General features: G+C 40.2%; 1 protein-coding gene across 2 annotated transcripts in view; it reads right to left on the bottom strand.

The window, feature by feature from the left end:
• The window catches only part of GRIN3A (glutamate ionotropic receptor NMDA type subunit 3A), a 155,069-nt gene extending 135,835 nt beyond the window's left edge, over positions 1-19,234 (bottom strand). For both annotated transcript variants that reach the window (XM_067743786.1, XM_067743787.1), the window contains exon 1: positions 17,844-19,234. In XM_067743786.1, the coding sequence (XP_067599887.1) occupies positions 17,844-18,542 (699 nt within the window). In that variant the 5' untranslated portion in view covers positions 18,543-19,234. The remainder of the gene's footprint in view (positions 1-17,843) is intronic.
• Between the last annotated feature and the right edge of the window lie 5,480 nt (positions 19,235-24,714).

Genomic DNA, 24,714 nt, shown 5'->3' with positions numbered 1-24,714 from the left:
GCTCTTGCAAAGCACTGAATTACTGACATGGAAGACAAAATTTAGAAAACCTTTCAGGATACGGAACAAAAGGATCAAGAACTGTAAATAATGGAAAAGGATGGGGAAGGTGACTGTGCATGTAAGTTTGTACTCATTCAGTTCCAGTTTTATGCCCACTGTCCTATGTAATTATTAACCACTCCCTCCTTTTTCACTTTCAAAATTGTCCTGGTTTGAATATAAATTATTTGATCACCTGACTATGGGGGACAAACCTCAGAATTATGGTGTACCTAAGAAAGAAGCCATATACACAGGAATCTAAGTAAGGGTGTTGTGTGAGGTTATGTGAACTAAAATCTAAGGTGTACCTAAGAAAGAAGCCATATACACAGGAACAGAAGGACTATTCAAAGACGTATCTGCAGAGAAATTTTCTGTTTTTTTTTAAATCTTAATTTGATGGACCAACCTTATTCTTCGCAAAATCAATTAAAAAAAACTGTGCTTAGACACATTATCTGGTAAAAATGTTTTAATAAAACTGTCAAGCACTTAGGAAGAAAGAAAAGAAAAAAGAGAAAGAAAAAATGGGTTTCTCATTACTGCTATGTTAGATGCTCAAAGACAATAAAATGATACCTAACTGAATTTGTTTGGGAAAGAATTTTATGCTATGTCAGTTGTCTTTTATCTGTAAGAAAAATAACAAAACCATGCGGGGATATATAAAGGTGCAGAAAATAAAAATACGGCATTCATATATCCCACGTGAAAAAGATCCCTGGAAATACTCCAATTAACTAGCACTTATTTTCCTTTTCCAGGAATCTATGCTAAGGTAATAATCTACAAGTGGACAAAGAGTCTATGAACAAAGATCTCTATTGTGGACACTTTATTCCACAATAATTGTCAATTTTTTGACAAAAATTGTAAAAAACTTAAATGTCAACATTCTAGGCATATTCAAAAGCTTGGGATAATATGCAGTTAATAAAATAATGGTGACAGTGGGTTTCCCATGACTTGGAAAACACTAGCAACATCACATCAAATAACAGAATCTGAATAGAAATTCTCCATGTTATAACAAATACTAGGAGAAATATTTCAGCAAATTAAAAGTGATTGTTTCTGGATAGTGAAATTAAGAACTTTTTTCTAAGCTTTCATATATTTCTTTCTTTTTTTTTTTTTTTTGCGGTACGCGGGCCTCTCACTGTTGTGGCCTCTCCCGTTGCGGAGCACAGGCTCTGGACGCGCAGGCTCAGCGGCCACGGCTCACGGGCCCAGCCGCTCCGCGGAATGTGGGATCTTCCCGGACCGGGGCACGAACCCGTGTGCCCTGCATCGGCAGGCGGACTCTCAACCAGTGTCACCAGGGAAGCCCCTTTTCTTATTTTTAATTAGAAAAAGGTAAACAAAACAGAAAAATATGATTTATTTGAAGTCCGTGGTGACTGATAAAAGATTCATGACATGATGGAAGTGAGCAAGGCAGAATACAAAATTGTACATTTATAATTTCAGATGTTCATTCATTCATCCCTTAAACAAATATTTGAGTGACTACTATGTGCAAAGCACTATAATAGGCCCTTGGATTATAATGGCAAGTAAAACAGAAAACACTAACCTCAGAGAGATAAAAACATGTATACAAGAGGACAAACATTGAAAGGAAATGTATGTTTATGATGGTAAAATTATTAGTTTCTTAAATTGTAAAGACAGTTTTCAGCATCACCATTGCATTGTTTTTTTGTATAAAAATGATTATTTTTGGGCTTCGCTGGTGGCACAGTGGTTGAGAGTCTGCCTGCCGATGCAGGGGACACGGGTTCGTGCCCCGGTCCGGGAAGATCCCACATGCCGCGGAACGGCTGGGCCCGTGAGCCATGGCCGCTGAGCCTGCGCGTCCAGAGCCTGTGCTCCGCAACGGGAGAGGCCACAACAGTGAGAGGCCCGCGTACCGCAAAAAAAAAAAAAAAAAAAAAAAGATTATTTTTAAAAGTCAATGAATAAGAGTATAATTAATAAAGTAAATATGTATATATACATAAATAAGTATATAAGTAAATGTATATATATGAATATATCAATGCTTATGTAATATACATAATATGTACATATTAAATACATATGTATGTAAATATATGTGTATTTATATAAATACTTACATAAATATAAGTAAATATGTATACATAATAAAATAAAGTAAAAGCAACCTTCCTAGACCACTCTGGCCCAGAGTTCTATCAGCTTTTTCAGAATTATCCACAAGAATTCTGCAGACCATTTGCTTAGCAACTTCCTTTGCACAGGATTTAGAATCACTGAACCCACAGTAGAGGAAAGAATGCCAGTGATGAGATGCAAGGACATTTTTGTATTTTGAAATGAAATTTCTTATGAGTCCCTCTTATGAGAGACTTGAATCACTTTGTCATCACTATCTCATTAACTGTCTCATCATAGAAAAGTTATCAGTTATCTTTAAGAAAACCCCACAAAATCAAGGAAGTTTGTCAGATTTTTGCCATAAGCTTGCTTTTCTTTAATGCCTGTTGAATTTTAGTGTATGGGAACAGAGGTTTAGGGAAAAGGAAAAAAAGGAACTAGCATATTTAAAAAAAAGTTGAGTACCTACTATATATCATATGATGTTGCTAATGCATTTGAGATAAATTATTCTACTTAATCAGTACCTCCAACACTATGAGTAGTTATCATCTCATTATCTCTATTTTATGAGTAAGGTTTCTCAGGTTCATTTATGGGTACACCTGGAATGGATTACATTCATTACCTTTTAGTACCTCTTTTTCCCTCTTGTTCTCTTGCTTCACATGAGGGTGGCCACCCCTCCTTTACAACAGGTACGTATTCTAGTTTTTCCTAACTGCACCTTAAAGCTGCTGTACTTATGGTTACAGGCCTATGTCACCTCCTGTTGCTTAGCCAGTCACTGAGGCATTTCTGGTTAATACTTGCCTACTCAAATGCATTAACATTTCTAATCCAGAAGGCTGATCCTCAAGCTCTAGCAGGCCTGCAGGTTATTTTTTAAAACATCGGTTACTTAATTCACTTGATGTATATGTATATCAAATCATCACGTTCTGTGCTTTAAATATCTTACAATTTTATTTCTCAAATATACCTCAGTAAAGCTAAAAAAAAGTGAGTTGTTAATATTTAAGGACAATTTTACATTAAAAAAAATCCACACTCTGGCTTCCTTTGAACATTCAAAATATTTGGCAACATCCCATGGGTAACAGCTGGTTGGAGGTGAGTGGTGGCCAGCCGTCTCCTTCAGAAAGGCTAGGCACCCTTCAGTTACCTAAAATTTTTACTACTACCTACTGAATTATTTGGGACTGTTTTTCACATTTCCATTACCATCCTGGCTCCTATATGGCATCTGAGTTTGAGACCTCTGCCCCAGGTCATAGATTCTCAAACTGTACTATGCATATATAGAAATGACCTGGGGCAGTTTCTTTAAAAAAAAACAAAAAAAGCAGATATCAGGCCACGGCATATAACTTAGTGGAATTCAGTGAGTCTAGAATCTAGACTTTAAAGAAATTACCTACATGTGATTTTGTTTCAGGTGGTACCCAGTCACAGTCTGAACATTAGGGGAGACTCTTAGGATAACGTGGTCCCCAAAATATACTCGGAATCACCTGTGGACACAATCACCAGCGAAGTTGTTTGGTTTTGGGATAGATTTCTACACTCCAACCCCAGGGATTCTGATTTCATAAGTCTGAGAATCCATATTTTGAAAAGTTATCTGGGTGTTGCTGACACACAGATGGCCACCACTCCAGGGGCTGAAAGCCTAAGGAATTACACTTATTGACAGAAAAACAGTGAGTACAATGGGAAGCTAGGAATAGAACTGGCTAAACTTAGCCAGATCTGAATTCTTGTCTGATTCCCTGATATTTTGTTTGGTAAGAGATGACAGGATAAAATACAATTCCAGGCTTTTTCTCTTTTTCACCAATGAGTATTTCCAGTAATTTTACTTTTCATCAACTCTGACTTTCTCTAATTTTACATGTCAAGAATTTTTGGCCACCCAATATAGTGACATTGGCTGGGGGACAGGGGCGAGAATTTGGGAATGCAGTGACTCAAAGCCAGGAGAAAGACATCACTTTTATCTGGGGACAATGAAAAATTTAATAGCATAGTAGAAACACTTTTTCTACTTCTTACAAAATCAATTTCCTCAAGACCTTACTCTTCCAGCTTTGTTCTACATAACACAGTAAATTCTGGGTGGTCGTGAACTCTATCCACCCAGTGAATGAGAATTTTTTTCATAAAGTGGGACATTTCTTAGATTCACATCACCCCCACCTTGAAAGATGAGGACTTTTCCACAGGTGTTAGTTACTTAGTTCCGTTACACTGGAAAGGATGGAAACGGACCATTGATTCAGTTTGATCAATAGTCACTGAGCATCTCTTATGAGCCACCCACTGTGCTAGAAGCTTAGGGTTCAATTTAGTGGAGGAGAGAGACACATATGTCAACAAATAATTACATGGCTGTGCAACAGATCTAGAGAAGAAGAATGGTCATGGTAGAAATGACACAGAAGTTAAAGTGATAAACTGGGGTAGGGATAGGGTGGGCAGCAGACTGCACAGGTGATATGTAAGCAAAGTTTTGAATGTTGAATAGGAGTTTCATGCAGACACCGGGAAAAGGGCATTCCAGGCAGTGAGAGCAGCATGTGCACGTGGGCATTGCTGAGTGGAGTGCACGGGGTGAGGGTTAGTATCTAGAAGATACGAGAATTAAGCCAGGCTCAGGTGATGAAAGGTCTTGAATATCACACAAAAGCTGCTTAGAATTCATCCTATAGGTGAGAGCTTTGCAGAGTGTCGGGGGTTCCTGAGAGGATTTTAGGTTGCTTGGGGGGCTTGACGTTAAAAAACTCTGAATTGCATGGTGAGAAAGTTAATCCCCTTTCAATTAAATGTTTAATCCTTCTGCTAAGTCAAGGAGAAAGCCTCAGTTTGGTGTCAGTATGTCTTTAACACCTGGAAAATTTCCCTTTAAAAAAAAAAAACTCAGGCAATTCTACCTAGCCAGAATTACTTCGTTTTCATTGTCTACTTATTTTCACAGTTAACTTCTATTTATGGCAAGGGGTACTGGTTTTTCATTAGTGTCATGATGAAAAGATCTTTAAAAATAAATTTAAATAAAACAGTTAATTTAAAAAATAGCAATAGGTGATCAGAGATACAGCAGAAATTATGAGGGCAGTACATGGATGCCTAAAGTTTGGGAAACAATGCTGTTGTTTTTAGGAAGTAGGGAAGTTCAAGCAGCTAGCGAACTACTCTTCTGACAGCAGCTTGGAGAATATAATGGAGGATCCAAGAATGGAGGCAGAGAAGTCAAGAATGGAGGTGATTGAACTACTGGCAGACGTGGTGTGGCCAAGGTTAGCCTGTTGGTTTATTCCCGATCTTTCCTAGGGTTACATCATCACATGAGGGGGATCCTAAGCATTCTCCTGGCCTGAGCTGCAGCTATTTCTTGATGAAGATGCAAAGATCTTTAAGTGGCTGCTGCCCAGCAAGTGTTAAAGGCAGACTTGAAATAAAGGTCAGAATGAGATTTAATTATTTTCCAGTATTCTAACCTATGATGGACTATTATTTAGAAATTGATGCAATCTCAAAACTCTTAACTAATGGATTTTTATGAATATAAGCAGGCAATCTTAGCTTTAGTATTTTTTTTAATTTGACAAATGGTAGTTTCTTTTTTTTTAATTAATTAATTTATTTATTTTTGGCTGTGTTGGGTCTTCGTTTCTGTGCGAGGGCTTTTTTTAGTTGCAGCAAGCGGGGGCCACTCTTCATTGCGGTGTGCGGGCTTCTCACTATCGCGGCCTCTCTTGTTGCGGAGCACAGGCTCCAGACGCACAGGCTCAGTAGTTGTGGCGCATGGGCTTTGTTGCTCCGAGGCATGTGGGATCTTCCCAGACCAGGGCTAAAAATAATTATCTATCCTACATTTCTAAAGTTAGTCATTCACAGATTCTCAACCACTGAGCCACCAGGGAAGCCCCTTAGCTTTAGTATTTGATTTCCAAAGTGTCTCATTCTAATCTGTGTCCTGGCTGTGGGTCTCCTACCCTGTTAGTTCCTCAAGCTCCCTCAGTGCCCCTCAGGTCTAGAACAGGTGGCAGACTATGTAGGCAGTTAGGGGGAGCACTTTTTTAGTCCATTTGGGAAGTGGGAAACCCTGCTCCTCTTTCCTCCCTCTCCAGCTGCCGCTGACCATTTAGGAGTTACAGCACGACCACTCCAGTTCAATGCAGGGCGATAGAACATGGGTGGGCTGTTCCTACTGCCAAATGAGTGCCCAGGAAGATGTGCCCTGGCCTTCTCAAACTGAAATTAGAATCATTTTCCCAAAGAAAAAGATGTTTCAATAAAAATGCTTCTCATCTGTTTTTAAAATTTGAATGTACAAAGTGTTTCTATGTATATTAACTCACTGAATGCTTATCAATTCTTTAAAATAGCATGGTAGGTGCTCAATAAATACCTGTTTAATGAGTACTATTTATAATTTATAATGGAAGAAATTGAGGCTCAGAGAGGTTTCCAAAGCCATTCAGGTTGTTCTTGAAGACAGGTCTTCTGGTTCCCCTCCTCACTCCACATCCCCTTGATCTCAAACAAGAACCTTGTTACAGATAGTGTTTGGTGTCTACAGAACTATAAAAATCAGAGTTCTGCTATATTATGATCAAACAGGCTCTTGTGCCCTGGCCTGAGGTCTTAACAGCCACAGATAACATTGTTTCAATGGAAAAATCAATTCTGTATTAGAGATTAATTCATCTGCAAATCACGACAACTTGGTGCATGTCTTTCTATATAGATATATAACAGAAATGCTTTTTAATATAATGATTTACATTTATTGATTTTTTAAAAAGAAATCACACACACATTTTAATTCCTAGAGATCTTATGCTTTCTGGGCACCTGTATCTCAACAGAATGTCACCAATTGGAAAGAATTATCTGCACATGTTTGTGGAAGGCCTTGGGGACCAGGTTCTGTAAGATTGCTGATAGTTATTGACCTGTGTTTCTCTGGCTTTAGGGGAGGCATGTCAGAATCTTGGGATTTGGGGACGGAATGCTTTTTTGAACTATATTCAAAAAAGCTAGAGAATCTGATAGATTCCTTTAAGGCTGGTGGATCCTGCTCCAATTTTGTGAATTACTCTTGTAGTGACTGTTACTAAGGTATGGGTTTCATCCATCAGGAGTGTTGATGAGTGGAAAAAGAATGATAATATTGCCATAGTAAAGTGTGTTTTGAGCAATGGGGAGGCATTAGACTCAGTGCAGTATACTTTATGTTTGCTGAATGAAAGAATGAATAAATGAATGAAAGTTGCTTGCTTTAAGAAGATTTATCTAGCAGTGGTGTGCAGAATGGTTTGGAGGAAAGGAACTAGAGACATTAGGGGCTATTCAAGAGTATGGGTGGGAGGAGCTAATGTCCTGTGAAAATAAGAAGGAAGAATAAGGACATGCAAAACATACTGAGGAAGGCAACAGAACCAGGTGCCAAGAAAAGGGAGAAGTCAAAGATGCTAATGAGAAATCTCGTTATAGGTGGGAGGGGACACCATCTCAGGATGTCTTTAAATATTTTGAGTTTAAGGTGAGAATGAAAGATATAACTGGAGATTCCAGTTAGAAATTCCTGGTGTTGCCATATGCAAAGAGACAACATCAAGAGTCTAAACCTTGGGAAATGCCCATATGTAGGAGTGTACTAAAGCTCGTTATTGCCTCATTATTTATACCTCCTTCTTTGAAATTGTTTGAACTTGTTAGCAAATAGTGTTATGGATTCCACAAATATTTATTGCTATGCTCATTCCTACCTCAGGGTCTTTGCACTTTTGTTCTCTTTGCTTGTAATGCTTTTCCCTCAGAAATTTGCATGGCTCATTCCTTACTTCAACCTCTGGTCAAATGTCACCTCTTCAGACAGGACTTTGTGACTAACCATCATCATTCTTTAATCCTTTACCCTGATTTATTTTCTCCATTGTACTTGCCTTTACTTAATAATACCATATTATATATTTAATTGTTTGTATGTCTTATTGTCTGCCTCGCTGACTAGAATATAAGTTCTTTAAGAGCAAGGGCTTTGCTATTTTATTTCTTGCTGTATTCTAAGCTTTATATTGAGCACTTAACTTGGGAGGCTGGTCACTGCTGTTTGGAGTAAGGGAGGACATATAACTTGGCATGGAGGGGAAACCATTCTATGTGGATTGAGCCTTTCTGGGTTTATGGGTGATTTTAATTTTATTCTTTGGCATTTTATTAACTTTAAGAATTATCTACAAAGAACATAATTTTTAATAATCAGAAATAAAGGAACAAATGATATGCTTAACACAATAAAATGGCTACATCTTTTCAAGCTGCATCATAAACCAGAGTGATAGTAAATACAGCTGCTAAAAATAATTATCTATCCTACATTTCTAAAGTTAGTCATTCACATTTTCCTCCCAACCTCTCTAGACACACACTCTGAGCTATCTTACTTTAAGGTTTATAACTGCAATTATGGTGACAGAACAGCAGAGATCGTTGGATCTTCTTAGAAGGCAGAAGAAGATCTTTTCTTAGATGGACTAACCTAGATTTCCCATAGTCAAAAGACCAAGAAATGGACTAAACGCTGCTTGGAGTCCTTTCCTGCCTTGAGAGGTTGGATTCTTAGGATGCTCTAACTTAAAGCTATATTTTAGGGACCACTAGATGGCGCCCTGTGCCTGCAACCAGGTGAAGGCACATTGGATTAATTCAGGCTTGCATTTATCATTCATTTTCAGGTGTACACCGAAGCATTTCCTTATGTGTATAACACACTATGTGACGTGACTCAAATTAACTCCTTGTATAGCATTAAAACAATAACAGTGCTCTATATGAACCTATTAAATTCACAACACATAGAAGCAAATTCTTTGCTTAATGGAATCCCTGTTTAAGTACATCTGGTTGGGACTGAACAAAGAGAATTCCACAACTGAGCCAGATTGTAATTCTATTAGATCAAGACATGCTGAGCATCTAACTTCATTTATGGAAATAAAAATTTTTATTTTTAAACTGGAGAGTATTCACCCAACTTTTGTTTGGCTTTGAGTTGAGGCTTTCAATAGAAAAATACACCAATTGATTGTATGCAGGTTGTGCAGCCATCAAAGTGCTTGATACTGAAAGTTCAGTTAATGACCACCCCTAACTGAGAAGAAAGTAGTGACAACCCATGTCTAAGTCATTCCTAAGAATGCTACTGAAAGATCCAGACAGAGCCATTGTCTGGAACTGTACAGGCTTAGCACTTGCAGAGCAATGAAAATATAAAGCTAGACTCAAATACAAAGGAAAATACCACCTTTTAATACAGAAATACCATCAACTCAGAATGTCCATGCTTCAAAAGCCATGTCAACTCTGACTTTTCAGAAAAAAGAAAAAAAAGATGAATTCCTTTCTCCTGTTCTTTGATGCCATCGTCCAATTGGAGTGACAATAAGGCTTCTTTTACTTGGACCCAAGTGTTTCTAAAAATTTTAAACCATTATCCTTGAGAGAATAAAATATATCAAAATGTTACTCAAGGTTATATGAGGACACCCATGGGGTAGTAGCGCATCTGCATTACTTTTATAATCAGAAAAGCGATACACATTTTAAAAATCCCTGAAAATTGTACGCATCAAACAATTTTGTTATAGTCAGGATTCAACCAAACAGTCTGCCTTATGGATATCCTTTTTTATAATCCTTAGTATATAACAGTGCTACTGTCTAAACTTTGATCTAATAAATGCCACAAGTCAGTTCCATTAGTATGGATAAAGCCTGCATGAAAAAAGGGAAACTTCTGAACATTCAATCCATGTCAGGTGAGACTCTCCCCTTTCTAACAACCCCTTTCTCCCCTTCTCCCCCAAGAAGTCTAGACCGTCAACTGGGTCATGTTTCTACTGTTCCTTTAGTTCCTAGAAGCCTTCTATGAGAAATCAGGATAGTAGGTAAGACTTGTGAATTCCTCACTAATACTGACAGATAGAAATAGAACACTACTTTTTACCTCTGACATAACTGGTCCAAAGATCCAATCATTTAGAATCCATACAAAAAAAGCAACTAGTTGAAACTGGACCTCAAAGTTCATTGTTGACCAAATTTACACATACCTAACCTGAGGTGCACCTCAGTGAGTTGGAATTCTAAGTGGGCTTTCAAAACAGCAGAATCTTTTTTTTTTTTTTTCCTTAGGCTTGGTCCACTGGAACCAGATCGCTTAAGCCTAAATATCATATACATACTGAAAATGCATTTAGAAGTACTCTGGAGAGAGCAAGCTAGAATATTTGAGTGCTCATTCTGATTATTTTAGTTTTTTTAGTAAGCTACGTCAACACTATGTGCTAAAAGAATGATCATTAGAATAAGAATACACAGTGCTCTAGGTACTGTGCTTAGAATTTTGCATACATGATATCATCCTCACCGTAAATTTATGAGAGTCATATTTTGTGGATCAAAAATTGAGGCATAGAGACATCAGGCATGTTTTCTCAAGGAAAGATGTCTAGAAAGTTGTAGAGCTAAGATTCAAACATAGGTCTGTGCTTCTCAAAAACCTATTCTCTTCACCCCTACTTTGTATTTCTTCCATCTATATGTTATTATTGTCTGATTTGTAAAATAAATACTGTCTTGCTCACTTCACAAAATAATTGTGAGGATAAAATTGAAATATAGATGTGAAAGGATAAATTTAAACATATACTACAATTAATTTGTTCCTGAAGTCTATACTTTCATACGAAGTATTAAAAGCACTGGTGAGGAAATTTGAAGGTAACTTGTCTTTTTTTTCTCTTATTATTTTTAATTGTGTAGGTAATACGTACTTATTTTTAGAAAAATATCAATAGAAGCATGCACAGGGGAAAATGTGGACTTCTACCATTCAGTTACAATCACATTTAACATTTTTATAAATAAAATTCTAGACTTTATATTTTACAGAAGGTTACACTTTACATACAATGTATACTTTTTTTTTTTTTTTTTTTTGCAGTACGCGGGCCTCTCACTGTTGTGGCCTCTCCCGTTGCGGAGCACAGGCTCTGGACGCGCAGGCTCAGCGGCCATGGCTCACGGGCCCAGCCGCTCCACGGCATGTGGGATCTTCCCGGACCGGGGCACGAACCCGTGACCCCTGCATCGGCAGGTGGACTCTCAACCACTGTGCCACCAGGGAAGCCCCAATGTATACTTTTTATCTCTCTGTGTCAACAAATATTTTCATTTTGAATGGGTATGCAGTATTCCCTTGTAAAGATATTGATATATCATGATTCATTTAATTAAACTTTTTTTATATTTGGTAACAACTTTTTATTCTGAAATAAACACACTTGGTATCAATACTTTATTAAAAAGTATTTGTTAAATAATAAATTTAGAAATACATCTCTGTTTCTCAAGAAAGTTGACAATGAATGTGTCTTGTACAGCTTATCAAAATTTGGTGTTCATCATGGAGGACTTTGAACTATCACTTACGACATGTAAGCTAGAAAAAGAAAATTTCTTTAAGAAGTATTGACCTCTACTTCATAATTTAAAAGTCATTGTCAGCAGACTGTGCACTAATATAATGGTTTAATTGGTACAGCAGCAGATGCTACATTTAGATATCATGCTGTAAAGAATGATTTTTCATTTAGATCAAGTGGTTAGTCTTCCAAGTTAATCTTGCACCTCTTTTATTCCACTATTTTTTGTGCATATAAGAAAAATGAAGACAAAGTTAATATGTAATAAACTTCTATTATTGGATATTTAGTGTGAAATATGCTTTAAACCATGGAACCTAGAAGTAGATCTCTCTCTTTTATCTTTCTTTTTTCTGCAATAATTCAAAAGCAGTGATGGATCCAGTCTGTTCTCGGATTGTAGGCTGACAAATACACTAAATTCAGAAGGAGCTTTTAGTCTGTTTTCCTCTTGGTGATATCTCACTTCCTACAATGCATAACTCTTTTAGTCCTTTTATGTTGTCTATTCATTGTTATTTACCTCACAGGACTGTTAAAAGGATGCTTGCTATAAGCGCATTTGTGAAGGAGCCTTGAAAAGCATACATTCTACAAAAATATGTATGGCTGGGTTTTTTCCTAAATCTGTCTCAAATGAAAAGCAATGAGGCATAATTCAGCCTCACTAAAAGAGAAGTCATCCTGCTTAATTCTTTACCACTTGAACCCTTGAAGGCTCATCTCTACAGACAGACCATCCCTGTCCAAGCAGATATTAGCTTTTCAGGGTCAGAGTTTACTCCAGCTGACACAATACCAGCCCAGGTAAGTAGGAAGGATCAACCAACTCCCTCAGTACAGGAGAAACACAGTCTCCCCTGAAAGTGTCTGACTCCTTCACAGTCAGGAGATCTGAAAGTCTAGCTGAGGTGTTAGGTTGAGGGAAGGTGGCTGGCTTACTCCTTGTTTACCTTTTCCCCATTGCTCTCTTCTCCCACCTTCCCATACAGGAAAGATCTGAGAAAGAAATGAGTGGCTTAAAGATTGCCATTAGTTTGTTTTTCATGCATTTACTCAGAAAGCAATGTGGCAGACGCTGAGATGTTCTTTCTTCCTTCTTGCCTAGTTTTAGAGATTCTGCATCCCATTTCTAGTGCTGTACTGTTTCTCTACTCTTTTGTGTATGTGAATGGGAGTAGCTAGAGTAGGCAGGAGAAAAGACAATGAGATTCTCATCTCTGCATTTAGTGGTGCCACTAAAGTGTACAATGCCTTGTTATGAGAGCTCCACGTATTTGCCTAGGGCAATGATACTCAAAGTAGCTGGTTTGCAAACCGTTGTCTATCCAAGATGAGATAAGGAGCTTGTGCCAGTATGAACCAAATATGAACCAACGCACTGCCTTCTTCATTAAGAAAGACTTGCCAAGAAAATAATGTCAGATGAGCCGAACAGTGGGCTTAGTGGTATGGTAGGCGGAGTTGGGGTAGAGAGGTTAGACTGTGTGTCCATTGTCTCATCAGGAATTTACTATAATTTCTCCTATAGGAGAAATGAGAAAGACCAACATTTCTGAAAAACCTTGGGCATCTTATTGAAGCTTCTATGGCAATACCTAAGGCTCTAGAAACTGCATTGATGATGTGCATTTATAAAGATTTGCTATTGGTATAGAGACAGTACCTATGGCATGTCTTCTAATCCTAGGCAAGGGTGCAAGCTAGTTAGGAACATAGTTCTTTTCGCAGGTGGGTGCTAAACCCACTTACTTTTTTTTTAAGAGAAATAAAATGAGGGAGTGGGTAGAGAGTAAGGTGGAAGATGAAGACATGTTACACTGTGAATCACATTCTATTTTGATTAGTAGCAACTAATGGAGAATTAGTGGTGAATTAGGACTAGAATGATTCTTATCAGATCAAAACCGACACCTCTCTACTGGTTATTTAGCCAACACTATAAATTTTTCCAAAGTACTTCACTTTCTTATTTGATTCACACAATAACTCTGTCAGATTGGTAAAGTAACCTTCTTTTGATTGACAAGCCTAGATGCTCACAGATAGAGTCACTAAGATTCCATGGCCAGTAAGAGGCAGAGGTACACTGAGTCTTTTTTTGAGTACTGTTTAATATACCTTCCATTATGTCATGCTCGTTTAACCAACATGACTGGAATGTGACTGGAGGTATTCATGAAATAAAATCTAGTGGCACAAAATCCAAGGTGATTTCTGCCACACCAGAAGATAAAACATTAAGGAATTAGACACCAAAATTGGTTTTCAGTTGATTCAGTCATAAGTTAACTCCAAGATGTAATAGCCAAGGAGATCAAGACCCAAGATTCTCTATGACTATTCTATGGCAGGCGCAAAGAAAAGGGGTGAGACAGATTAATTGCCCAATGAATGGTGTGTGCCAGTCTCTTCTGCTCTATTTATCTAGAAAAATAAGTAAGCATTGTAAACAAAATTCCCAGAATAGAAATTCCAAATTAATCCCAGGTCTCTGTTTTTCAAGAGGAACGTGTAAAAGATCACTGCTAAGAAAAGTTTTGCATCACTTGACATTTAATTTGAAATTATTTATCTTCAAGTCAGCAACAATTAGGTGCTACTATCAGCCATTCATCATAAATTGCAGAATACATTTCCCCCAGAGGAGAAAGAACAGTGCCTTGAAGAGAGAAAGTCAAGGAAAACGACCACAGTTGAGATCAGATGTTTTAAAAATAAATGTCCTTTACTTGTCCCCTCATGAGGCACGTAAGTTATATTGTGATATCACTGCTTTGTCCCTTGTACCTTACAAAAGTGGCACCATGCCAGCGAAATTCTAATAAACAGAATTCAGTACTTAGCCCTGTATTATAAAAATGGACCATCCAAAACACTTATATTTCCATGGGAAAAAACATATGCTAATTAGTTAGCATATATGGCTCGTGAGACAGGCACATGGTACATTCAACAAGAGAAGAAAATAGCAGTGTGGTCACCTTTTAATTGCGTGGGTTTGAATCTAAGCCAATTATAATACTCCATTAACTCTGCCTAATGAAACCAATATGGAATTAACATGAGATACACATTTTAGAAAGAAATGTGTATCTGTCACTACCTCGGTAGGTAAATTTGAGACATTAACTTTGGAGAAACAATACAAACTCTCAGAAGAAAAAGTAGCAGGGGAGTGAAGAGAAAGAAAGAACTGGAGGAGCTGAATGTTACTTAAATGTAAATGTTAACTGCATCCATGTGCAGATCATTATTTGAAGGTCATGGGAACAGAATTTAGTTGGCCTCAAGTGGAGGTTTGGGTGTGATAAAGTCAGAATTTTGGGGGTAGAAGCATGCTTTGACTCTATCCTATATGTAATGTTGTATTAAGCTTTTATTATGTAGTGATAATACACATACGGTTTCCAAAAGTGGGTAGCTAACTATCTAATTTTAATGGATTTCCCTGATTGAAGGAAGTTGGTTCCTTCCAAGCTGATGAACCTATGTGTTTATGTTTCAAATAAATAGTATACTGAAATAAAACGACTATGCTACTCTCAGGGGTTTGATCATATCAGTGGTATCTCTTTCCATTCAGGAGTTGTGGCAGGATGTTATCAAAACCATTATTTACTAATTAAAGGTTTCATGTGAAAGAAATCAGTAGCCCAAAAGAAAGTGGGAGAAAACATTGTGGCTGCTCCTGCTCTAAAAGCAATTTTGATTTGTCTGATTGTGTGGACAAGTCCCCTCTCTTCTAGAATCCTTTAATCATGCACTGGCACAGTCAACAAATTAGGTCACTGGGCATAGATTCTAATAAGGACAGTGGCTAAATTAAGTCAATTTGATTTAATGTGTAAAATGACTTCATCATTCTTTTATATTTAGAAAGTTTAAAAAAAAAATCACATCATTGTATTAGAGAAAGGTCCACTTTTCAGAAGCCAGGGGAAGATCAGTTATTATTTTTGCTGAAAGCAGATGGTGGTCATATCCTAAGATTACATGTTACAGTGACTTGACATTGAGCTGGACATTTTAAATATAGGACATTATAGAATGACATTTAAATTATATACTAAAAGTAAGACAGGTTAGATATGTTTGAATTTAAAATACAAAGATAAATGAAGGAAAATGTCCTCAGTTGGCCAAACTAGATCTGAGTTAATAAAATAATCCCTCCCTTTCAAGATGTGTCTCATGAAAGTAACAATGACAACAGTGATTTAAAATACACTTCTGAATTGAAATACAGAAGTAAATGTGCTTGACATAGTATTTATTTTATTGTCAGCTTGCAAGGGTTGTCCCTGGAGGACTCTTCGTCCTTCAGTGGTCCTAAAGCTTTGAAATTTACTTATTCTAGATGCTTCTTCACAGTTTCTCTGGTCTCCAAGTTGTAGTGTGCTGTATACTACAAAAATTCATCATGGAGCACAGACAATTTCACTTCTAACTAAGGAACACTAATTTTGGGGAAAATTCTTGCTATTTAAGACTCTTGCCAAACAATCTACAAATGGAAAGGAGTCTGGAGAATGTGAACACTATTGGCATGTATGAAGTATTAGGTAATAAAGAAGCAATGATGAGAAGCAAGTGATGCTGACTCTTGCATTTGTTAGATCTTATTCTGCATATCTATTAATAATGATACACCCTATGGATGCAATTTCATGTTTATAACACTGGGCATTGGCAGCGTTGTGCACCTGTGTTTTCCATGCCTTCCCATCTGCTGCCTACAGTCATTCAGATTCAGGTGACGGAAATATTTCAGATAAAAGTTAATTAGCCTGCACTCTGCAGATCAAATCTCTACAGTTCAGCATTAAATAGAAATCTTCTGGGCAACTGCTGAAAGTGGCCTGAGGCTGCCCTTCCTAAAATTAAAAATGTAAGATTCATTTTTCTAGAAAAGAAACCTTTAGTACTCTGTTTATATTTTACACATAGATTTGATCAAACTTTTCACATATATTCGCTCTTACTCATTTTATATTTTTATCTCTGTATATATATCGAAAGTGGAAGAGAGATTAGAAATATTTTTTTCCAGCTACAGTGATAGAATGAAAATGATATAGAGTTAGAAATTCTCCCGAGTCTGGACTCTATTATTAGTACACCAACCAATGTTGATCAAGCCCCAGAACTTTCCTCAGTTTCTCAGTTTTTAAAATGGGACCAACACCAACTACCTATTTGTTTCATAAATACTTTGTGCAAGACTCAATCATGCTTGATATTTTATTAAAAAATAATGCACAAAATGCAGAAAACTCCTATTGCTAAAAGGACCCCACCTTCTCTGTAAATATTTATCTTATTAATTGTCAACAGTTAAGTTCTCAAGTAGCTTCCTTTATTGAAACTATATATATATATATATTGTTAACCCATAGGAAACTGAATCATTATAGTCTTCTTTACTTCTAGATAATTGGAGCAGAAATGGGCTGAACACAACTAAATATAGCCAGTCTTTGAACCCATATCACACAGAGAGAGAGTAGGGACAAAGAAACAATCCCAAATGAGTCCTCCCGTCCATTTTTACGGTATCAGATAATATTTCTAATGCCTTTCAATACCCAAGACTAATTAACCACTCTACCTATTGTTTCTGTACTAATTGCAGATTTCCTGTTTACTCAAAGGAATACAGAGGGAGGTGTTTTCTTCTTTACACCGTCGCCTAAAGCTCAGGGACATCGTCTAAAGAAGTCGGAAGGGGCAGGTGCTCTTTCCGACAGGTGCTTTTAGAGTTCCTCAGGGGAGTGAAAGACTCTGGCAGTCTGGGATCTTCTATGTCCATTCCCCGCGCTAGTCATTAGAACTTCGACTTCTATTCAATACTTCCATAGGGTATCCACTATGTTTCTCCCAACTGGTCAAAACGTGAAGATTTTTTCGCATATTCTCCCACTTCCTTACTTCCATCTGCTACTCTACCTCTCATTTTATTTCCATCTGCGCTTTAAAATGTTTTATTTTACTTCTACTGAGACCCTTCTACCTGTAAGCTACGGATATGGTCCGATCCTTAAACAATATCAAAGTTGCAAAGCCCCACGACCCTCAGGTCTTCATCCGCGTTCTCTTCCTCCGCCCACCCTCCGCCCCCGCTACCATCCCGGCCCCCAGCGGTGCCCATCTCCACTCCACGCCCCAGATTCCTCTCACCTGACTCTCCCGCGGAAACTCGTGGCGCACGATGCTGATAACTGGAATGTGCAGGACGGAGCTGACCAAGTCGAGCTCCATCATCTCGCCCAGGCCCTGGGGGAAGGCGAGCAGCGCCGATACCCCTTGCACCACCACGGTGTGACACACGCTCTGCAGAAAGGAGAAAGGGTCACTGCTCCACGGCGAGCTAGGGGAGGAGAAGGGCAAGAGCGGCAGATCGCCCAGGCCCGCCTCGATGGCCATCACTACTTCCAAAGACAGGTTGTAGGGCAGCAGCCCTTCCACTCGGTTCAGGTTGTCCACGGCGAAGAGGAGGGCATCCCGAGGCCACAGGGTCTCGGCCCGGTCGCCCTCCCCGGGCTTCCGTGCGCCCGGCGGCCCCCGGCCATACAGGGCGCTCCCCAACCAGCGTGCGCCCGGCGAGGGCGCCGGGGGCCGCCAAGTACCTGGCTCAGGTTCATCTCGCTGGGCGCCTGTCCGGCTGCCGTCCGGGGCGCGGCTGGCCGTGCGGGGGGCCGTGGTCCAGGGCTGCAAGTGCACCGCGCCCACCCTCACCGCGTGTCCGATGCGCTTGAGGATCTGGCAGGGTTGCGGGTGCGAGGAGGAGCCGGGCACCCCGGCCAGCACCAGTGCGCAGGGCGGCGGCAGCAGCAGACAGACCCTGCTCAGCAGCCACCACAAACTCAATCTCCTCATTACTGAGACCCGCAGGGAGAAAGCGCGCCCCCTCCTGACCCCGGCTCTCCCCCGGGCAGCCTCCGCCTAAGGTCCCCGCCCCCAGGTTCCGCTGGCAGCTCACTCCGCGCGGCGAAGCTGTCCCAGGAGCTGAAGCGGACTCCGGGCCATCCAAGTTGGAACCTAGCGCGCCCTAGGCAGTCTCGGGACCTGCTCCCAAGTCCCTCCGCCTCGCATCCTCTGCCCGCCCGGTCCCTGCGCTGAGCGGGGCGGGCGGCGCTGGTCACCCGCGGCTTGGGTGCTTGTTCCCCGCCCGCCCCATCCGCAGGGCGGCTTGGGCACTGCGTCCGGCCCCGCGGGGAAGCAGGACTGAGAAGCGGCTGGGATTCCTAGGGGGCAACGGTGACCGAGGAGGCAAGGTTCTCACTTGGATTCTTTTCTCGCCCAGGCGAGACCCACTTATTTCTTTGGGGTCGCGCAGGAGAAGGCGTTCACGCCCGGGGTGCGGAAAAGCAGCCAAATCCTCCTTGCTCCACCGTCGGCCACCATCTCGCGGGCTCTCCCAGCGCTGGCTTCATTTTTCTTCTTCCCTCGCTACTTCCTCTCTTCCTTTCTTTCGTCCTCTTTCCGCCCAGTCGCCGCCGCCGCTGGCTTCCTCAGAGGAGCGACGCGACTGGCCAGCAAAGGGTGGTTCTGCTGGGAGCGCAAAGTTCTCCCCGCCTCAGCCGGCGCCTGTCTGCTGCTGAGCCCTAGCGCCAGCCTGTCGCTTGGCTGTGCTAGACGCCCACTGTTGGTGAGATTCCCGGGTGGCGCTTCCCGCGCCCCTGGCAAGTTCTCTCCCCTCCAAGGCTAGGGCTCATAGTTTGCGAAATTCCTTGCGACCTAAGAGGGAGAATTCTGGATTCGGAGTTGCGCCCGAGGAATCTGAAATCCGGTAGGTTGAAAGAGGCCGTGATTTTAAGAAGCTTCTCTTCGATGTCTTTCTTCAACGGTTTTTCTAGCTGAGGGTATTAAAGCAAGAATCATATACACGTTGAATCTCGGCTTCGTGCTCTCTGGCTCATGGGCCTTTGCCAATTTTTAAGGATCCCAATGTTTTGGGGTTCTCAAAATTATAACAGTGAATTCGAAGCAATTATTTGATCAAGAAATTAAAGAGATTTAAAATAATTTGAAAGTATACTTTCAAGCACAGTCAACAGCAGTTTGTAGTTTAGACCAAGGGTCCTCCAGATCACTGTTACTAGTAAGTGCTTTCATTTGTGTGGTAATACAATGAGGTCAGTGAGTTATGATTTGATCTTTACCTCCATGATCTGAAAGATCTGGAGTTAGAAGGAAGGAGAGGGTTAAGTGTAGGCCTGTGGTTTCCACACATACAGTACATTTATTTTATTTTATGCCACAGTTTCATTTAGAAGGAGAGTAGCAGAGATATCCATGGGGCAGAGCAAGCACCCAGGATCAGGAGTTCTGAATTTCAATAACACTTCCAGAGAACCATGACCTTGGCGATTTATTTTACCTGACCTTGCCCTGCTGTTTGGATCTGGTAAATTGTTATGCAAATACACCTAGCTTTTAGCTCTGGAGAGTTGTTTTGATTCGTGAGCTACAGTCTCCATCTTACTTTAAATCCTTGGGATGTAGAGGCTCTAGGTAAATAAAATTCCCAAGAAGCTTGCAAAGTGAATGTTGTTTTCCTCAGCACAGATCTTGAAAGTCATCTCAGAGCTAACCTTACCTGACATTCTAATTAGCTTTTGCAAGACTGGGATGCCGGAGAAAAGACTCCCATGAGGCAAAAGTGGAAATCACAGTAGAGTCTGAACCAGAAGGGAAGGATTCTTCCTGAGGCCATAGAGAGGCTCTCATGCATGGACGCTGGAACTTTCCTCTTGCTCCAGATGATTCCACTGATTGGGATCTGAATAAGAAAACTATAGAATGTTGTGGTCCTTGCCTTACAGGAAGACTGGGAATCAATTAATTGTGTAGTAAGGAGGTGTGTTTGTCTGTGTATGAGTACGTGTGCATGGAGGAATATGACATTATGACCATGCCCTCGAGTGATTATCTGAGTACTTGGCATTACATGTATGTTCAAACCAGATTCCCAAGAAAGTAGTCGGTGATGAAGAACAGTTGGATCTCATCTGTTAATGGCATTCGAGAGCCGCTGTGTTACTAACCCTTTCCAGTCAGTCCCTGACAAGGGCCCTACTGCCCCGTGTCCTTGGAGCCAATAGAACAGACCAAGTTCAGTTTAGAAGCAAAGTAAAGTTTTTTTCTTTGATCAGAGAACACAGAGGTGCAGGCTCGCACCCCAGAGAACGTGCGTTCCCTGACAGGCTACAGGTGGGGCTACTTCATAGGGATCTCGTCAGTGGGGAGGGGCAGAGACCTCACCGGGCAGGCACAGCTGTGCTGCTTTTGCCCCAGACAGAGCACGCAGCGTCTCTGGGCGTGGCCCGCTGCCGCCATCTTGAATTGAGTATCCCGCGCGGTTTGTGCACACCGCTCCCGAGCTGAGGCGTCGGTGCAGCCCTTTCTCACCGCGAGCTCTGGTCTGAAGTACTGAGTGTGAGGCCTCTGCACCGGCACCCCGGCACCCCATGAGTAAGTGAAACTGGACTAAGCGCCAAGGAAAGAAAGGTTAGACTTTATTTCTTTACCCGGGTTCCGTTTTTACTCCCCGGGAATTGTTAATGGGTTCTGCTGGTGCCCGTTGTGTGTTCTTTAGGCCTCTCACGAGTCCTGGGCTACTTGGGGGGAATGCCTCCACTGGTTGTTCATAGAATGGAGGAGGATTCCCACAGTTCTGAGGACAGTGCTGCCCTGGCTCATGATAAAACCATAGCTGAATCTTTCAAATACTGTTTGAATGGTGAAGAGCAGCCCTTCCTTCTTGTGCTTCCTCTTGTTTCTTTCTGGGTTTTTCAGTTATGCTACCCTGATTTCCTTCCCATTTCCTCATGCTGCTCGGTTCTCTTTTTCCATATCACTGTAATCGGAACATCTCTGACATGATTCTTTTCTCTCCTTTCCCCACATCTTCCTTTTTCTTTCCCCTTTTTCACACTTCAGTGGTCATAATTTTGAAAGCTTTTTAAAGATTCAGTCATCAGTTCAGTGACCATTTATGAAACTCCTACTGTGTGCAGGCATTGCTGTAGAACTGTCCAGGGGAATAGATGAATAAACTCTAGTTCAGAGAAGTTGAGGAAATTTTTTTCCTCCACAAAGTCACATAGTTAATGAGTGAACAAAATGCTAACGTCGAGCTTATATTTTAGTGGGAGAGACAGACAATAAAACATACAAGTAAGTAAATGTAGGATGTGTTAGTTGATACTAAGGGGAAAAATAAAGCAGCAAAAAAGAAGTATTATGGAGGAGACTGGGTAGTAATTTTAGATAGGGGAGCCAGGGTAAACCTCTCTGAGAAGATTACTTTTGAATAAAGACCTAAAGGGAGGTGAGGAAGTGATTCATACGAATACTTAAAGCAAGAATTTACGAGCAGAGGAAACAGCAAGGCCCTGAGGCAGGAGTGTTTCCAGTATGTTTGAAGAGTAGTGACGGGTCCAGAGTTACTGGAGCAACATGACCCAGTGCAAGAGTGATGGCTGGTGAGGTCAAGACAGGCAATGAGGAGGCGGCAGACAACGTAAGCCAATCATTAACTTTGACTTCTACTCTGAAAGGGATGAGAAGGCACTGGGAAGGAGAGAGATAAGAAGAACTTACGGACTTATGTTTTACCAGGACCACTCTAGCTGCTCTGTTGATAAGTAGAGGAAAGATGGGCTAGGATGCAAGTCAGGAGACCAGGTGTGACGCAGTTGCAGTAATACACGAGAGATAATATTACTGTCAAATCATAAAATAACTTTATTGCATTAGTGTTGTGATTCCCATTCTATAGAATAGAAAATCATATCTGAAGGAAGTTATTTGCACAAAGTCATCACATAGTGAGTGGCAGTGTGGATTAGAAATTTTAAGTTCATGCCAGCTGCATTGTTGGTAGTAAGAATCAGACCGATTTCGAAATTGGCTCACTCAGAGAAGATGAAGCTCTTTTTATTACCAGATTTGAGATGAGAACTACTAATCTAAGAACCCACGTTGGAGAGTCAAATAAACAAAAACAAATCCAAATGTTCACAATTTATAATGTGCTTTTGTGCACGTATGTGTTTTCTGGTACCCGGCACGGGTAGACTAAAAGTTGAAATATTCGGAGGTAGCCCAGGAAAGGCTGCAGTGAAGGATGCTGTGTGAGTCAAGAACCTGGATGCTGTTCTCATCTCTGTTTCCCTATGGATGTGACATATAACGTCCTGGAGCTCAAGCTTTCGCCTGTGTACTGGGGTTGTGGTGACAGCTCTTGGTAGTTGTCTGCATGGCAGTGTGTGGACTCCTGTGAACCCTTTCAAGTTCCACAGGAAGAGGAAGCTTCTTGTAGAGCTATCAGTTCTGTCACATTTATAAAGGTTTGGAAAACTATCGTTTTTTTTTTTGCCTATACCCTGACATATTTCAAGTTCTGCCCATATCTAGCTTTGTTTTTGTAGATGGCGACAATATTAAATGGCATGTTTCTGTCTGGGTCTGTCTTTTATGCAATAGTAACCGTGTAGGTTTTTAAAATCAGTATTCAGAAAAGTGTGCTCACCTTTAACTAATAACACACATGCGTCCAATTGTGCCCTTTCCCAGGTAACTTCTCTGTCTCTATTGCGAGAGACCTCATGGTTATAAGAAGCTTTCTGGGTAGAAACAAACCAAAAAATATGTGGAGTTGGTAGAGGAGCCTTGGTAGCAGAATTTGAGGAGGGAATGAATCTAGAGAATCTAGAAAAAAAATAAGTCAGTTTAGAGGAGCAGACCCTGAGGGCTCATCTATATAAAGCTTAATTATTCTTTTCTTGTTCCCCTAGTTAGAAAAAAAGGCTATGTTGACTTGAAACCTTGTAACATTATCCTATATTCTACTAATTAGGCATTAATTTTGGCAATAGTCATCCTCTTCTAAAAATGCAAATAACCCTCATGATTATGGGACTATCCATCACACATTAGTGTAAATTATTTTACCCCAATTGTTGTAAAATTAATATCGTGTTGGGAAGTTTGGTGGGGGGGAAAGGAATTCATTTTGTATTATAAGGGAATTTGGGGATATAGAAAAGAACCAGTGGGATTTCACTAAAGAAGTTTTGGGCAATCTGAGGGACTGGAAACAGGAGAAAAAGAGTATTAGGAACTAAGAAAATGGGGTGAAAAGGAAGCAAAAAATTATTAGTCCATCTTGACTATTTCAAATAGTGCTTAAACTTTGCCCTTATACTGGAAAAATAAAGAGAAATGGCTTCTCTTTTGTACCACATGATCACCTATACCTGGGAAACCAAATTCAGTGCAAAGTTATTACCAACATATAAATTAGGAACTGCCAATAGTTGTCTTTCAGCTGTGAATAAGAACACAGCTGTGGTGTCTTCAGACTAGTTGTTGTCAGGGCAGTAAGTTATCAGCTGTGACAAGAGCGTGGCCTTTTCAACATCCACCAGGATTATTAGCTGAGCGTCTGGATCTCCTGATTCTTGTCCTAAACAACGCACCACAGGGAACTCAAATAGGACTTGGAGAGGCCAATATGGCAGTCTCCTTCATCTCTCTCTCTCTTTTATTCTAATCATTCCAATTTAGTGTTTATCCAAATGAGCTATAGAATAAAACTTGGCCCATTACAGGTTGTGACATTTTTAAAGGACTTTTTCTTGCCCAGTTTGTAGCATGAATTTTATAACTGTAGCCAAAAGAATTTGGGAATTTTCTAAAGGCTATTTGCCTTTCTAGATCTCATGCCTTACATATGTGAAAAGCGTTTTGTTTTTTAAAAAATCGTTTTTGTTTCTTTAGAAAGAGATTTTAAGGGAGGTTTTCAGAACATGCACAAGAATTGGTAAATCTTCATTATTCTAGAGCTTATTATCTTGAGTGTCTTTTTTATGTCAGGCACTTTGTATACATGATATGCTAACATTTTATAGATGATGAAACTGTTTCTCGGTGAGGTTGAGTCATTTTCAAAGGACTGGGAGGCAAACCTAGATTTGATTCTCTGACTCCAAAGTCCATGCTCTTTTAATTTCCACTTCAGCCCTGGCTGACTCTTGAACCA

Source organism: Pseudorca crassidens, chromosome 7, assembly GCF_039906515.1.
Source record: "Pseudorca crassidens isolate mPseCra1 chromosome 7, mPseCra1.hap1, whole genome shotgun sequence".
In the NCBI taxonomy this organism is placed as follows: Eukaryota; Metazoa; Chordata; class Mammalia; order Artiodactyla; family Delphinidae; genus Pseudorca; species Pseudorca crassidens.
Note: the sequence above shows the minus strand (reverse complement) of the source record. Positions and strands in the feature narration are given on the sequence as shown.